The sequence below is a fragment of the Carassius gibelio genome, chromosome B22 (assembly GCF_023724105.1).
Source record: "Carassius gibelio isolate Cgi1373 ecotype wild population from Czech Republic chromosome B22, carGib1.2-hapl.c, whole genome shotgun sequence".
Classification (NCBI taxonomy): domain Eukaryota; kingdom Metazoa; phylum Chordata; class Actinopteri; order Cypriniformes; family Cyprinidae; genus Carassius; species Carassius gibelio.
Genome location: NC_068417.1, coordinates 55,356,477 through 55,374,576, shown reverse-complemented (window position 1 = coordinate 55,374,576; position 18,100 = coordinate 55,356,477). Strand labels below are relative to the sequence as shown.

Sequence of the window (18,100 nt, the reverse complement as noted above, 5' to 3'; positions counted from 1 at the left end):
GCATTCATTCAGTCCTAAATTCCTCACCCTGATCAGGTCAAGGAGAAGAGAGGATTTGAACATCCAGTCCAGTCTCATTTCCTCGTTGTTGAGCAGGTCTTCCAGGCTGCCTCTGGTGCAATGCTCCGTAACAATGCCAAATATGCCAGTATCCAAGAACAGACCCAGAAACAGGTTCAGATTCTCATGACGCATGTCTCTCAGCTAGAAAGAGAGAAGAGGAGGACAAGCAGAAGCAACAACAACAAAAAAGAGATGAAAAAAGTCAGGATGGGAAGGTGAGTAAAGTGTTCAGTTTTTCATTTCAAAACCTGTCCACAAGTTGTAAGTTATACAATGAATTATTAACTTTCATTCACTTCATTCACTTCTCTATTACCTTAATAAAGATGGTCTGAGCGCTTTCACTGATTTCTGAAACTGAATCTCCACAGGGGCACTTCTTCAGCCAGACCCAGTCACCCTGACAGCACAGAATAATACAACTGAACACATCTCCACAGGCTCACATAAAATCTTGTTTTTCAACTTTTCCGCACCAGATTTTATGTATTTCATTTAAATTAGATAAATGAAATAATAAACTTTCTGCTGCTAATTCTGTACAGTATTAATACTTTTCCCTCAACAACTGAAGTACAAACAATAGCTGTATGTTGTTCATATTAATATACAGGCTACTTTATACTACATACCTCTAATTTGACTGTTAGTGTATTTTGCCTGCAGTGATGAACAGGTTATTAAAAGCTAAAAAATGTAAATTAGTGAGCTTGGAGCAAGAAGTGAAAAACCTAATGGAAGCTTGTTTTCTCCACTGAATAAAAAAGAAAAAAGGTAATTGCAACTTTGTATCTCACAGTTCACAGTTTATGTCTCACAATTCCGACTTTATTTTGCAAGATATAAACATTCAATTTTTATGAAAAAAAAATCTAATTTCAAGATGTTTTCCTGCAACTGCTAATTTTAAAACTGAGTGTAGAACTGGCAATTGTGTGATATAAACTCGCAATTATGAGGAGAATTATACAAATTGTGAGAAATACAAAAATGCTTATAAAAAAAAATTCAGAATTGTGAGATGAAAAGTTGCAATTACCCTTTTTAAATGTTTTATCTTGGACAGGCTGTTCTTTTTAAAATTGTGAATTTATATTTCACAATTCTGAGTTAATCTTGCAAATCATTGGGGGAAAAATATACAAAATTAGCTATTAACTATTAACTTACTGTTTATTGAATTGTTTTATATGAGCAATACCACAAATGGAATCATGCTTTTGTACTGAATATCAGCACATCAGACCAGACCTTCTGGTATTCAGTACAAATTCAGACTTTTCTTTGTGTGATATTGCTTCATACAGTACTAAAACTGTATGTCTGTAAACAAAAAAGCACAGATTTCACACACCTCAAATACAGCAACGTTGGACATTTCAGGAGTTGACGCAATGTAACTGCGTCCTGAAACTGAGTGGCGAGGGGTTTTAAGATCTTGTTGACTCTTCACCGCACTCTCCTCATTCAGCTTCTACAGAAAGAATGGAGAGAAACGGAGAATGTGAAAAACACAGACAAACATCTGAGTAAGAGCGAGAGTGAGAGTCATCACACTTGCAGCAGATCACACAACAAAATTATATTAAATTAATTAAAATTATTACCATACTCTCCTCATTCAGCTTCTACAGAGACACACACACAGAGAGGGAGAAATGAACAGTGAGAGAGACACAGATAAAGAAGTCTATGAGCAAGACAGAGAGAGATAACATTTATGACTGACCCTCCTGCTGAGTGTGGTGTTGATGAAGACCAAGTCATCCAGTGTCAGTATTATCTTAGTGGGGCTTCCATTTCCTCCTCCACCAAATGCTCCTAATAACCCCATCCCATATTTCCTGGAAACATACAAACAGATATATCAGTAATACAATAAACATATTCAATACAAGGTGGTTTGTTGCAACTCAGCCAATTCAATTCATACCTTAAATGTAGAAATAATACACTTGCTCCACTTAAAAACACACAGAACAAGAGAAAAAAGAAGAAAATGGTCACTCCATCTAAGCCTGCAATGAAAGGAAAAGAACAACAGACAGAATCATTGGTTAAATATATTGTAGCTAATAAAATGTATGTGGTACAAGAATGTTTGCTTTCTCACCTCCATTACAAGCGACATAAGGACTGAACCAACAGTTTGAGTCAGTGCTCGGAGACGCTCCAGCAAAATGAATCGATTTCCCCAGGAACTTCAACCCTCCATATTTCCCATGTGTGTGCGATGCTTCCAGGGCGTGTGTGCGATGTAGGCTGGACCCAGAGCCATCTGAATCAAGGACGGCGTAGCGGGCCTGCATTCCTTCTCCATCTGTACCTGCCGATATCCGCTGGTTAAAGCCATTGAATTCAAATCCTCCCTCATTTTTAACCAGTGCATCACCCGATACCCAGCGCCCTCCACTCGCAACTCGGCTCTGCTCTGCAGCCTTGGCTGTATAATAGAGCATGTTATAGATGGTCCCAAAGAATGGAGAAACCTGCCAAGAAAAAAAAATCTTTAAAAATGGAACAAATAACATTATGAACCGTAATGGGATTCTAAGCTATTTTTCATAGAAAATGAAATCAAATAATAAAAGTTTTAGTAGTTTTTATTTATTTATTTATTTAGTTTTTATTTAGTAGTAGTTTTAGTCGTGGCCTAATGTTTAAAGAGTTGGACTTGTAACCTGAAGTTTGTGGGTTCGAGACTCAGGAATTATAGGTGGGGGAGTGAATCTACAGCTCTCTCTTCCACCTTCAATACCAATGACTGAGGTGTACTCGAGGAGGACACAGAACCCCAATTGCTCCCTAGGCACCTCAGCAAAAAATGGCTGCCCACTGATTCAGGTGTGTATTCACAGTGTTTGCATTTAACCCATTCTAGTACACACACTCAGCAGTGAGTAATGAAAACACAGAGCACAATTTCCTACTGTGACAAAGATGCTTTCTACATAACTATAGATCGTCCTATTCCCATCCCTGTATTGCTAGTTTAGAATGATACCTAGTTGTAAGCACTAAAACAAGTTCATACTGATTATTTTTCAGACCGATTGCCAGTTACCTCTTCGGGTGGTGTGCTGGTACGTATGTCGTAGGATTCCTGCGCTGCACTAAATGCCTCATAGAAGTTTTGTTCCCCTTGGTCCATGGTTATTGTCAGGACCCCATCATATGCTCGTCGCAGTTTGGTGTCATTGGCCAGGATTGGATAGTTCACATTTTTATATGGCAGTGAATACAGGAGGGTGTCATAAGGAATGAAGATGTACCCTCGGTCAATCATTCTCATGTCCATTGCTGTGGTTAGCAACTGATACTGTTCCTCTCCACCAATCAGAACAGAGTGCATGCACATGATGACAACTGCACACAGAAAAAGAAGAGGGAGGAATAAAAAAATGGGAAAGTGCAAAGAGGACTCATGAATAAATAAAATTATTAATAATTATTAAAACACAATGAGAGATATAACACAAAAAGATATGCAAAAAAATATATATTTATAAATTGCCTGCCCTAATTTGGATTGGAAAAGGAAAAGGACACTAAAATTGCATTTAATTGTTTTTAATCATTAAAAAAAAATGATTAAAAAAATTAACTATGAAAATAAGTACAATTAAAAAAATGTTGTGAATTACCATAGATTACATTCTCAAACAGTAATTATAGATTGAATTTTAATTTAATATCAGTATATCTAAGGATGTAGAAGCAGATTATATTAACTGAAACCACTAATCGACTTAAATTGAAGCAGCCTTAAATGTCAAAATTCAAAAAGATTAATTTTAATTCATATTTACATTTTTAAAGGGGTCATCGGATCCCAATTTTCCACAAGTTAATATGATTCTTTAGGGTCTTAATGAAAAGTCTTTGGTTAAAATTTCTCAATGGTAGTGTAAAACAACACCCATTTTACTTTGTCAAAATCAGCTCTGCAGACATCAACCCGTTCTGATACATGTTGCTTTAAATGCTAATGAGCTCTGCTCACCCCGCCCCTCTCTTCTGTGGGATGACCAGCCATGCTTGGAGATACTGTTTACTTTAGCCGCAGAACGTGCTAACTAACAAGTTATTAGTAAAGACAATTGCAAAAATTCATGAAAAATACCCTTATACTCACATCTGTTGTAAGTGAAGCTGGATCATGAATGATTTGTACGAACATGGATGTATTAGGCAGATCTGGGGCGCATTCCCACAAACAAACGTAATCACTTAGATGTCAGGAATAAATGATGACTGCTATGTTCATTATTACATCCAACAACAACACACCTCAATCACTAACCGGAGGTTTGCGGCCCAATTTACTTCCATATTTTGAAGTACTTCCGAGAGAAATGGTATATTGAATGAGGAAAGCAGAGGGCGTGGTTTGTTTGTTTTTCTACCGCAAACTGATTGAATGTAATAAAGTAGGCGTTTCATTCAGAAATGGAGGCAGATTTGAACTCAAGTTTTCAGTCAGTTGTTGAGCAGTCACATTCAAGCGAGAATATTATTATTTTTCCCTCCTTCCTAGAAATGCAAAAAAATCTAGCCATTTTGACTGCAACCAGGGTGTTTTGGGGATTGAAAATAGGGTTTCAGGAGAACCACATCCTAACACTCACCTCCTCGCCATTTCTGTAAGTTACGTGTTTTTTCCTCCACACGCTGTCAATGCTTACGGCACTGACAGTTGGAGGGGCATGCTTAGGCTCATGCCTTAGGTCAGACTAACTTCATCACAGAAGGTCCGTCGTTTTAGAGGGGAGGAGCATTCTCAGATTTGTATTAAAGTTTACGTAGGCAAACCAAAAAAAATTGTGGATTGACTTGCACGGATGAATTGTTCACCACAAAAATAGCAATGTGCGCTAACAGAATAAATATAGTAAATTTTCATTTCATGTGTATTTTAATTTGCTCTTTAACATTTCAAAGTCTTACAGTACTAAGTGGCATACTTAAAGTCGGCATGAAATCAAAATTGACAAGTCTTAGCATGGTAGATGTGTACACACACTGCCAATACACTCTTATGTGTTTAAACAACTTGTAAAAGTGAATTTAACATCCGATGACCCCTTTAAATATAATTCAAACATAACTGCAATTTAAAAAATGACTGTGAATTTAATGGTAAAAGACTGTAAAAATGCTACAGTAAAAACCTGTTAAATGTATTATATACAGTGAATGACTGTATTGGGCATTAAATGTAATTTTACAGTAGTATACCATTTTTGGAAGTGAAAAAGAATGTGAATAACACTAAAGAACAGTGAATAACCGTAAATTGATATTCCCATAATTCCCTGTGTTACATTTCAAATGATTTTTTTCTTAAATAACTGTTTCTTCTAGGTTTTGTTTTGTTATCAGTTATGTACATTAGGGTTTATTGCATTATTTCAGTTTCATGTGTGTTACCATGATGGTGTTTAGGGTTTGTGTGAATGACACGGTGCACCTTCTATATTAAATGCTGCTTTGGTTCATCATGTGACTTTTTCATCACCAAAAGCTCTAGGTGGTCATCATTGTATTACAACGGTACAAAACAGATTTTAGTACTTCAGTAGGTTGGTATACTGTATTTTTTACAGTATATGTCTTGCAACCACAGCTGCAGATTTTTTTTACCATACATTTTACATATTTTTTTTTACAGTGTGATAGAACTCACCCCTCACTCGATCGGTCTCCCGTATTGTCTTTAGTGCTCGCCGTGGCCCTTCCTTGTCCGTTTCCATGGTAACAACCACACCAACTGGCAGACCAAGGGCACGCAAGGAAGCTGCCAGTTCATGCCCAGTCGCTTCCCACATGTCGTTCTCTGCTGTTATAATCCCAACATGTGCCCAGCGGAAAAAGCGTAGCACGGAGAGGAGCACACGAGAAGACAATGGGAGCGGCCGCAGGAAGGTGGAATACATTCCCTCATCCATGTTAGCCTTCAGACAAGCCCAGGACAGGATGCCCTTGTTCCAATTCTTCGCTAGCAGCGCAGCAGCAGTGCAGTAGCCAGGGTTTGCCGGTCCAAGAAAGGCCGAACCATAGCCCTCCAGTTCAGCAAAGTGTGCCAGGGCTTTCGAGCTGGAGCAATCCTCATTAATTAGTGTGTAATCATACCAGTAGCCCTTGTTGAGGTCGGGGTCTTTGTTTATTCGGCTCATGGCTAACCGTGCAGCCAGATCTGGCAGGGCTTTGGAGAGCATGGGGTCACATGTCCACGGTCCTACAATGGCAATTTTGAATGTGGTGCCCCAGGCCTCACAGGGCAAGTATGATAGCATGACTAGAGAAAGGAGAAAACAGTTGCCCCACCAGCTGTGGCTGCGTAGTACCGGGGTCGAGGACACAGGACACAATGAGCCATCAGGATTTTTCACTTTTTGCTTTGAGGTTTTTTTTCGTCGTCTCTTTCCGGCACTAGACTGTGGCCATCGTGGGTGGTGGGAATGGCAAAGAAAGCTAGAGTTTCTGTGGTCATCCATTTTATTTTTGATTTACTGTTAATTGTCTGGGACAATGAAATGCAGGTGGCACTGAAAGGTGTTGCCCTGTATTGTGTGAATATTTGGTTAGCTACAGTATAAAGGCTGGTTAAACACACACACACACACACACACACACACACACACACCCAAAACACCCAGCTCTCAATTTGGGTTCTACCCACTAAGGAGCACTAGCCCAAAACTATTGCACAATAACCAGTCATCACGGTCTGTTTTAGAGACGGAGAGGAAAAGAGGGGAAAAAAGAAAAGGGATGAAAACAAGAGAAAAAGACAAAGTTAAGATCTCTTTTTACCATTGTTTACTATATGCAGTAGTGATGTGAGAGTGTAACACTGGCTCCAACGTCAGCAACAGGGTCATATAACTGATTATGGTACCAAGGTCAATAGATCTATACTGCATTTCAAAAGTCAGTAAGATTTTATACATAAATACTTAATAAATCGTAATACTTTAATTTAGTGAGGATGCATTACGTTTAATGGTTCTCATAAAAATGTTCATAAGCACAACTTTGTTTTCAACTTTGATAACAAAAATAAAAATATAAAAATAAAAAGTTTCTTGAGCATTAAATCAGCATGTTAGAATGATTTCTGGGTGATTATGTGATACTGAAGACTGGAGTAATGGCTTCTGAAAATTCTACTTTGTCACCACAGGAATAAATTACATTTTAAAATTAATCAAAATAGAATTTTAAAATGCAAAAATATTTCAAATATACTGTTTTTACTTAAATAAATTCACCCTTGATGAGCATAACAAACTTCATAAAAAAACATCCTAAAATCTTACCAACCCAAAACTTTCAAACGACAGTGTAATACAATTTTTTATAAAATAAAATGAATGAGTAGATCTATTTTCCCCTATGTTCCCCTACAGAAAAATACAAAAGCCCATTTCTGCCTAGAGTAAAAAGTATTAGGACTCTATTTCTCCTACTTGTGACTGTACATCTTTTTTGTCAAGTCACATTGTGACTTCAATTCTTATTTTAAATTTTATCTCATAGTTATCTTAGTTTTTACTATGAGGCAGATTTTATGATTAACAGATTAAATATATTAAAATTTTCCTATTTGCTTATTTTTATAAAATAATACTATGTTTTCTTTAATAGAATGACATATATAAGAGGCAATCTTCAATTAATAAATAATGAAATGTTGTTTGCTAATAAGAGTTTTGTTCTTCAACCCTCTTACCATCCTGTCCTTCCCACTGTGATCCTAGAGACCTCAGATATCTAACTGCAGGCCTGGTCACCTGACTCATGTGCCATTGGTGTTTAAAGGTGGAGCTGGGGTGAAGTGTCACACAACTTGTACCCGGCTGTCAGCCCATTCCTCCCTCCCTCTCTTTCTCTATGCATTGCTCAGCAAGCACCAAGCAGATTACAATTAAAAAGGGTCCACTCTCTAATTCATGTCATTATCATTCTGTCTAAATTCTGTATAAATGTCCCATCTACCCATCATTTCTTAACCACTAGGTCTGGCATACTCTCATTCTTTGGACTTTTAGCCAGCTCTGAAATAACTCAGGATTACAGAGGATTGCACGGGACCTTGCTGTCAGTCTCACACTACACCTTTGTTTGAGAGCTTTACTGTCTGCAATATTAGAGAACTGTCAACCCCCCCCCCCCCCCCATTTACTTTACTCAGTCAGTTTTTATGTACGACATTACAGCACAATCGTTTCATCAGCTAAAGGAATTTCACAATCTGTGTAAATATTACATTTGTACCGTTGTGAATGAAATGTGCAATATAAATAAGATTGCCTTGGCCTGCCTTGTAATACTTAAATATGTAAATCTAGCAATATAGCTATTGTGATACAAAGCTCCAGATATTCCTCCCTACTAAAAAGATTACTAATAAGTGTTTTTTGATTAAGGTAATTTTTCAGAAGGGGTGTCCTGTTATATAAATGTGCCAGTGTCAGATGATCCTTTGATGCTTGAAATGACTGCTTGAATCTCATGACCTTATCATGGATCACATTTTGTTTCAGTCAAGTTTATTGTAACTTTGTGATGTCACATTATTTTACCATTAACAGAATACCACTAAATGTTAAATTTTTGGTGATTAGACTCTAAGTGACTGCAAATTACAGTAAATGGACAATACAATTTCAATTATATTTCTTTACTGGATAACACAGACCCATATTTGAATGCTAGTGAATGTTAGCTGAGTTAGCATAATTAGGAATTTACATCTTTAGTAGCAGACAGACATTTCATTATAAGACCAATAAAATAAGGTAGTTTAAATTTCATCTATTTTTGACGAGTAAAGTAATACAAATAATATAATGCAATTCATTGTTAAGTTTAATACTGAAAAAAAAAATATTTATCAAAATCCAATACAAAGAAAAAAAAATGATTCATGTTATGCTGTAACAACCTATGATTACTTAGCAGACTTCAGGGAGGTCCTAATCTTCTAAGCCTCAGGGACTACTCTAGCAAATTCAATATTGAAGACTACTTTTACCTTTAATTAAAGAAATGTTAGTAAAAGAGCAAAAGATGTGCTAACCTGGTAAGTGTGGCTAATTGAGAGTAATGGTAAGTACTCGTCCCATTAGAACATCACAGAGTCTGAGAAGAACCAGAGAGGGACCAGAACAGCACTTCCAGGAGGAAATAGCAATAAGAAATAAAAAATTCCAAATTAAAAATGTAAAAGTCCAGATCGAAGGTGGAGAAAAGACAGATATTCCATTTCAAAATAGATGGAGAAGCTTTTTTTTAAAGTCCTTTGTCTCATCATCTTTTAAAAGTATAGTATAAAAATGTAGATGTAGAAATCCACCTTTCTCTTTTTAAAATGGAGAGCTGATCTTTGGTTTGTGGTCCCTGGAGGTTGGAGGCCCTCTATTGGACTGAGTCCTGCCCCAATCTGGAGCGCTTAATGGGGGAAGCCACTGGAACAAGAGCCTCTCTGAGTCCTGGGTCTTACTGGGAATAGGCAGATTTAGGCAAAGAGAGAGAGAGAGCAAGCGACAAGGAACGAGTAGGAGAAAGGAGGGGCAGGCCGGGAATCCAAGCAATGACTTCTTAACCCTCTTTAGCCTAATCCAGACATACATGGCCGAAGGCATCGTCTCTCCTCAGTGTGCATATGAGCTTGAGGTCCAGTAACATTCAAGATACAGACTTACAATCTAAAGTAGAAATACTTTTTTTAATATATATATTTTCTAACCAATATTAGTGTTTGTAGTCTACCTGTAAATGGAAGTTTAGGCAGACTGTATCATGTTTAATGTAATCCCATGATAAATATTAAAATGGATAGGTTGTATGATGGTTTTCTAATTAAGCTGAGGATTTGATCCCGTTGTCTGTGTGGGATCAGCAGTGAACCATCAAACATTACAGATTGTAGCAATAACACTTTATTTTAAGGTGTCTGTTATACATGATACAGGTATTTACTATTGTAACAATAAATTATGCATAATTACGTGCAAGACCAACCCTAATAGTAAGTACATGTATTTAATTATTATTACTCAGTACTTGTAATTACACTGTAACAAGGACACCTTAAAATAAAGTGTAACCATTGTTCCTGTACTGTCCCGCTCCATCTTGTTGCCTCAGGTGCACTCTGTAATTTTTGTTTATGTTGCACTGGCCAATATGGCAGTCATCTGGACACCTAAATGGCTGTACAACTCTGGCTGTGTCAGCTTTGATTAATGAAAGTGAAAGATAACAGTAACTAAAATAAGCGAGTGGGATTTGACTGGACACATGGTTTAACATGGCTGCCCTACTGTTAAGGTTGAATGAATAGATTCTGTTAAGCTACTGACATGACTAAAGTCTTATTTTCTTTTACTATTAACTTCTTTTGGGGAAATACTTTTAAATGTAAAACAACAGACAGAAAAAAGCAAAAAACTGGCAACTGATGCCAGACTTCTGCAATGAGTTTTAGATGATGGTGTTAAAACATTAGTGTAACACATCCTCATTTCAAATTAAGTGTAAAAATGCCCTCTTTCTTTCACTCTTTGTTCATTGTGACACATGTCCTATAACATAACCTAGTTCCACTCTTCTTAGAGTTTGCTTAGACATAAAAGATACATTTCAGTCTGATATTTGCAAGTCAGACATAGATGCGCTCAAAGGAGAAAACTGGAACGAAAGGTTACAGGGTTACCAAGCTGTTATTAAAAGAATCAGCATTCAAAATTATGAAAGGATGGAAGTATGAAACAAGAGAGGGAGCTACAACAAATATATATATAAACTCTCTCTCTCTCTCTCTATGAATTGTACAATCTATATACTACCATTCAGAATTTTGGGTATGGTAAGATGTTTTTAAAAGAAATTAGTAATTTTATTCAGCAAGAATGCATAAAGTGCATGCTCAAAAGTTGAATTTTAGCACCAAATCATATTATGACTGATTTCTGTAGGATCATGTGACACTGGACTGGAGTATATCATTAATGTCTGCTGAAAATTCAGCTTTGCATGAATAAATTGCATTTTACATTTAAAACAGAAAACATTGTAATAATATTTTACAATATCATTGCTTTCACTGTATTTATTAAATTTAATTTAATTTGTTTTTAATTTAATAAATGCAATATCAAAAACAGAAAAAAGAAATGGTACATAATGGTGTTATCCACCATATTATTTTCCTTTAAAGTAAATGGTTTGGTGTGTTCTAGAATGTCACTTTCACTTGATCCTTCCACTAGCTGCCCTCATTAATGATCCTAAAAGAAGGCCCTCCATACGGCCACTGGCAGTATTGGCTTAGCTTTGACTGCAGCACTATTAAACGCTATGTGGCTGGCCCATATTAATCAGAGAGCTGTAAGAGCATGAAGTTCACCTTTTGCCCCAACATAGGTGCTGGATGGACACACATATTGACACACATATTGTCTTGGTCCTTGTATATCCTTAAACTCTCTTAAATTTTAAGTTAATCAGATTAGTCAGATTGGGTCGTGCTGTACTGAGCTTCAACCCGCAAGCCTCTTACCTCTGATTGGAGAGAGAGAATTGAAGTGGGGGAGATTTTTTTTTTTTTTTGCCTGAAATAATTGTTAATTAAAGTTTGACAGAATTATCAGTACATTATCATTGTAAAATCATGTTAATTTATAAATACATATATATGTGTGTGCCCTCTGCCCGCCGTCTCCTGCTGCCACATTAGACCTCTTTTTCCTTCAACTACGCTGCACTGTTTTTAAACAAATCATTTCTGTTCTGTGAATGGCATCAACCACCCTTTTCCACAGCTAAAGTGAAAGTGAATGCAATGACTATGGTGTCAAGCAAATGATTTTCATAACTAGCCTACTTACATTCTGTTTCTCATTAGACTGGAATAAAAAAAGTCAGAAAATGGCTTGAAGTTGTATTGTTATTTTTGGTTGAACTATAAATCTTGAGCCTAATCTTGAGTTTTGACCAATTCCCCTAAAACCAAGTAGTAGGCCTGGTGACTGCCTTGGAAATCTTAAGCTGGGAAACCCTATTCAAGTTGACTATTTTACCAAGTGTAGTGTAACATTTCAGTAATTGTCAAGTTTAAATCGACTGAATAAATTTAATTGATTACTTAAAGGCATACATAAAATTACAATGCTTTTTTGTACTATTTGTGCAATAACAGAAAGATTGAATTAATTTAAATAGGGTTAAGCATTCTAAAGATATTTATTGATATTACTATGTAGTACAAAGTAATCAGCATTTCAGATTTGAAAAAAGAGACTTAATAAAATATACAAGTCAACCAAGAAGCATTATTATTATTTTTTTAGACTTATCTTTTCTAAACATATACAAGAATAACTGTATTTTCAATAGCATGCTTAACAGTTATTCCTATATAAATCACATATAGCTTTTATAGCTATAGCTTAATTTTTTTAGCATTATGCTATTTAACAGATCATATGTTCAAAACTTCCTCATTACAGTTCAACATCTGTGAGACTCTGTTTGTTGTCCACAACTCTACATGGAGTTATATCATAATCTTGAAAGCGGGACAATATATCTGTAAGAATCCCAAGGGCTTCAATATTCCTCAGCCCAAGGCACTGTTGACGGAGGCAGCGGAAACAGAAGGGTGTGCAACAGTGAGGGCAGATGATGTTGGGACAGCCTTCTCCATTGTGTGTAAGCAGGGCCTTGCACCCTGGACAGGCTCTGAAATAGGGACACCCTCTCGCCGAGCTGTGTGGGTCAGTGATTTTTGTGTTGCTGAGGAGTGCAGCACGGAGCGCACAGTTTGGAAGCGTGCAGGAACTCGTGGGCGGAGATTCGCATGGCCACTCTCTCTGACATGCCAGACAGAACCGAAACACGGACCTCTTCAATTTGGAGCAAGACTTGCAGATCGCACACTGGCCATTCAAAAATCCCACATTAGACTGATGACAACTAGGACACTAGGGAGGGAGAAGAATTGGTGAGATTTGGTCACTAAATATAATAAAAGAGGTGCTCCACTTTACAGATTCACTTACTTTTCCACTTAACATGTGAAAAAATATATATATATATTTATTTGAGTGAGTTTCTCCACAAGTTTTACAACTTTTCTAAACCTTTTTCCAAATCTTTTTTCAAGCTTTAGAAATGATTGATGAATCAAGAGGCAGTCAAGTTTGTATAATTTTTTGTATAAAGTAATTTTAATGCACAAACTGTGAAAAACTAGATGCACCAGATGATATTTTCATCTGAAACAAGCACAAAGCATTTATAGCAAAATATTTGGGCAATAAATTCAAACACTGCTCACATAAAAGTAATTTTCAAAACAAATCACTGTTGGTCAAAGCAGCCATTCACTTGCCCAACTTAAAAAAGAAAGAATTTTGCAGATTTCTACACTCTCAGAAAAAAAGTTCCAAAAGCTGTCACTGGGGCATTACATAATACATACACACTAGTTTTTTTTTTCCTGTAAATCATATTTTTCTATAAAGGACAAAATATTAATAGCATGTTCTTTTTTATTACTATCAGGGCTTTTGTAGACAACAAGCTCATTATAAAATACACAAAATGTTCGCTTTCACTTTCAAGTACGTCGATTTGTGTATATGACATTTTCCCAGGAGAACTAGGCTATGTAAGTCATCGTAATGTTACTGTTTGTTTGGGGGAGGACTTAGAGTCCACAATATCAGAGTGATTTTGCGTTATTTCCTTATCACTTCTCACGTGGGTTTGGTTATGGCTTGTGGGAAGTCGTGGCCTAGTGGTTAGAGAGTTTGACTCCTAACCCTAGGGTTGTGGGTTTGAATCTTGGGCTGGCAATACCATGACTTAGGTGCCCTTGAGCAAGGCATTGAACCCACAACTGCTCCACGGGCATAAATGGCTGCCCACCGCTCTGGGTGTGTGTTCACTGCTCTGTGTGTGTGTGCACTTTGGATGGGTTAAATGCAGAGCACAAATTCTGAGTATGGGTCACCATACTTGGCTGAATGTTATGTCACTTTCACTTTATGAAATGTTTGCGGACCTTTCAGAGTTGTCGGCAGTGTAACCTCTTGTTGTCGATCTTTCGTGCAATGTGAACACAGCAGCAACTGAATGCTACCCCAGATATTACGGTGCCCAGGAGATGGCATGGTCGGTTCACTTAGTTTTGTCGTGGCCATAATAACTCGTGGGAATGTGATAATATGTTGTGGCCACCAGATATGGGGCTATGATGTTTTACAGAGTGAACATTTTGGTAAATAATAGCGTACTGTAAATGCTCAACATGCCATTAAAGCTTTGAATTTGCTGACTGGAATTTTTGCTGGAATGTAGTTTAAATTTAATATATTTAATTTTATTTTGGCTAATTAATAGACCATAATTATAAATACTATAGTGATTTGTTGAGGAATTAATCATTTATATAGTTTCATTTGAAAATGAAAACACAAGACACTCGTTTATCATCACACCTGGGCATAAATATAATCATAAATTCTAAACTTTAATCGTCAGGCGTTTATTTGCTAAATATATGGTAGGCTAGCAAATGCTAGTATAATTATATAAAACGTTATAGTGATACACAAATCGAAGGGGGAATAAGCATATATAACAATAACAATAAAAAATTTAGCCCTAACAAGTTAACGTAGTAGTAGTAGTAATAATAATAATATACAAATATTAAATTAAATTTTTAATGTTAATAAAAATGTTTTATTCATTTTTTTAAACACTGGGTTGCTATGGTTACGATTTGTTTACGCATTAAACCCGTGACCATGAGAAAACCATAGACAGTAAAAGAAATGGACACAGCGACCCCATTGGAACTCAACTGAGACAATTAAAGCCCATTTTTAGCGTTTTTTAGCACTTCCGTTTCTGATGCGCAGACTCAAACTAAGCTTGATGACGTCAGCAACCTGTCTGACAGATGTAAATCTTCTAGTAGCTGTGCGTGAAAACTGCCATCGTTAATCTTGCAGAGACAGCGAGCTTGAGCGGGAGTTCTTTGGCGTGAGTGAGCAGGAGTAAGTATTCTGATTAATTATTTTGTATAGTATTTTAAAATGTAACGCCAGTACGCCATATTAAGTTAATTGCCTGCGAGCTTCTCCTCCTGTCTGAACGGTAATGCGACAGAGAGTCGAGTGGTTATGGCGCAATCGTTAGCCTATGTTTACAAAAATTGTTTCTACGGGGCCATAATGTACTTAGAAGGTATGGAGCCCTTTATACATTGCGTCGTCTCTTAGAAATAAATTATGGACAAACGGAGTCTTTAAACGCTCAGTGTCAAGTATATTCGCTGTCATAGTGACGCCAAAATGAATGGGAGTCAATGGGAATGCTAACGCAAGTGAAGTTCTGCTACAAGATGGCAGCACGCAGCCGACTTCAACTTCCAGTCGACTTCCTTGCCGCCTGGAGAAAACTAAAGTGAACCGACCATGCCTTTCAAGGGCACCGTAAGATATAAATATTTTTACAAGGCTTTTAGCGTTACATATAGGACTACATAATGACCAGACAAATATGTACATTATATTGTTAGAAATAATAATAATATATAATAGTAATAATATAATAAACTTTAAAAAAATACTAAGCTAAACTTCCCAGTGTAACGTTAGCTACTGTTTTAAAATGAATACACGGTTTGTTTCAAAAGTAGGCTACAGTAGGTCTACTGGAGTGTAGTAAGCTTCACACATTAAGCTTTGCAAAGTTACATCATTACCTTATTTCATTTAACAACAGAATCATGGCTTCATATCAAATTGTTAGGGATAATGCTGCTAGTAGCCTTAGGTGTACTTTTTCACAAATTTGATCTCAAATATAACTAAAATGACGAGCAATAGCTCAATGATCCTAAAAGTTTAACCCAGGAAGGCTCTAGAAACTTATCCGCGGAAAACTGCGTCACAGTTAATCAGACACCTTGACATAGTGTGCTAAATCAAGTCTAAGAGCTTAATTCCTTCCTATAGTATTCTGTTAGAACTTGTGTCTGAAAATAGCGTGTGCGAAACTTCTGACGTCATGATGGATCACAATGTTCTCGCGCGCTCAATCTACCTTAGGATCGTTCATGGCTCAGATCGTCCTGGACAGCTTCCACGGGTGGTGACACCTGAGACAGAGAACGCCAGAGTGGACGAGGGTCAGACGATTAGTAAGGAAAAAGAAAAAACGGTGCTGGGAACTGTGCTGACAGGGAAACTGAGGACACTGCCTCACAGTTACGATCCACAGTGAGACAGTTTACCAAAAACATAATATACTGGGTAAAATAACATACATTTCGAAATCAACATGTCTTTGTCAACAAGAAAACAATATCCCTTCCTACTTGTTTGAACTCAATATTTCGAATTTTACCCACCTGTGCAGTTAAAGAGGCTCTTACTAATTAATATATATAATGATAACTAAATGAACAAATTGTAAATCAGTAGGCTACTTACTGGAGACCAGCACAATATTTATCCACTTCTTTGTGCTAAGAGACACAACATGAAAGTATATATTTCCCGTCTGCTTAAACAGACTGAAGGGGAATGCCAACTGGAATTTGTATTTGTTTTTTTACTTTCTGTTTTTATGCGGAAGTAGCCTAATAGAAAAGAAAATAGATAGCAAAAATACCCCATTGGCACTCTTCCAAAATATGACGTTCACCTGAAAAAACTGTATACTGTTATGTACAGTTTCTTGGTTGTGTTTTTCTTTGCAAAACACTCATTTGGCTATTAATTTAGCCAGCGATTACTATGACTGGTGATTTAGGTTTACATAGCGCCATCTGCTGGTCGATGAATGAAGTTGAAACGATCTTGATAAATAGCAGTCTATCCCTGCCCCCTCTTCCATTTACTGGTCCTGATCACGGCCATAATCATAAATATGTTCTTGTATGGTAAGAAGTCGAAATGCACTGGAGCTTTTACAATGAGAATGAATAATTCAAACATAATGTTTACAGTTTGTTCCAAATATTATTTTTTTTCCACCTGAAATGGGAAAGACAAAAACAGAAAGTAAAAAAAAAAAAAAACCAACAACATTTATTTTATTGTGAAATTAAATGTTATTTTTAATAGTTTATCATCATCCTCTAGAGTCCCAGATGTTTAAGGATCTCAGCATTATCCACTATCACACAGGGCTCTGCCTCAGTATCATCATCATCATCACTGCCATAGTATTCATTGTCATAGCATTCTGGGCGCAAGCAACGAAAGCAGAACTCCTTGTCGCATTGGGGACAAATGATTTTTGGGCAGCCTTCACCACTGTGTGTAACAGGCCTGGCATCCCAGACAGGCCCTAAAGTATGGGCATCCATTCACTGAGCTTTGCGGGTCATGGATATGTTTGACGCTGAGGAGGGCAGCACGGAATGCACAGTTCGGCAGCCTGCAGGAGTTGGTGGTTGAAGCATCATATGGCCATTCCCTCTGACATGCCCAGCAGAACTGAAACACAGTTCTCTTTGCTTTAGAACAAGATTTGCAGACTGCACGCTGTCCATACCAGCTTTCTGATATCAGATTGCTGACAACCGGGACACTACAAGACAAACAGAGGAGTTACATTGTTGCCAGTATGTGGCGATCAAATACATTTGTTGCTGTAAGTGTGTCATTAATTCATTAACTCAAATGATTCATTCAACAAATGAAAAAGTGACACTTCTTAAGTTTGAGTCTTTGAATCCATTACTCAATATAGCCCTACTAACAGTGCTACTGTTTTTCACAGGAGACGAAACAGTTAATTTTGTTGGTATTGATTGGAACTATTTTATTTGAAAAACAAAAACAAAACAACAACAATGGAATTTATTGGTCTAAAATGAAAGTTATTTATTTCCTATAGTACTCTGTCATAATGTGGGCAGTCTTTTTAATGAAATAAGAAAAGAAAAGAAAGTTAAAGTTCTACCTTTGGACGGCTCATGGTTTAAAAGATCCTGTTCCACATC

At 36.9% G+C, this 18,100-nt stretch overlaps 1 protein-coding gene across 1 annotated transcript in view; it reads right to left on the bottom strand.

Annotated features, from left to right (window-relative positions):
- The window catches only part of LOC127986910 (retinal guanylyl cyclase 2-like), a 66,136-nt gene extending 56,572 nt beyond the window's left edge, over positions 1-9,564 (bottom strand). The window contains exons 1-10 of the mRNA XM_052589163.1: positions 9,149-9,564; positions 5,750-6,793; positions 3,128-3,429; positions 2,177-2,552; positions 1,997-2,081; positions 1,793-1,907; positions 1,671-1,691; positions 1,418-1,537; positions 380-463; positions 3-204 (exon numbers count right to left, since the gene is read on the bottom strand). Coding sequence (XP_052445123.1) covers positions 3-204; positions 380-463; positions 1,418-1,537; positions 1,671-1,691; positions 1,793-1,907; positions 1,997-2,081; positions 2,177-2,552; positions 3,128-3,429; positions 5,750-6,560 — 2,116 coding nt within the window. The 5' untranslated portion in view covers positions 6,561-6,793; positions 9,149-9,564. The remainder of the gene's footprint in view (positions 1-2; positions 205-379; positions 464-1,417; positions 1,538-1,670; positions 1,692-1,792; positions 1,908-1,996; positions 2,082-2,176; positions 2,553-3,127; positions 3,430-5,749; positions 6,794-9,148) is intronic.
- Between the last annotated feature and the right edge of the window lie 8,536 nt (positions 9,565-18,100).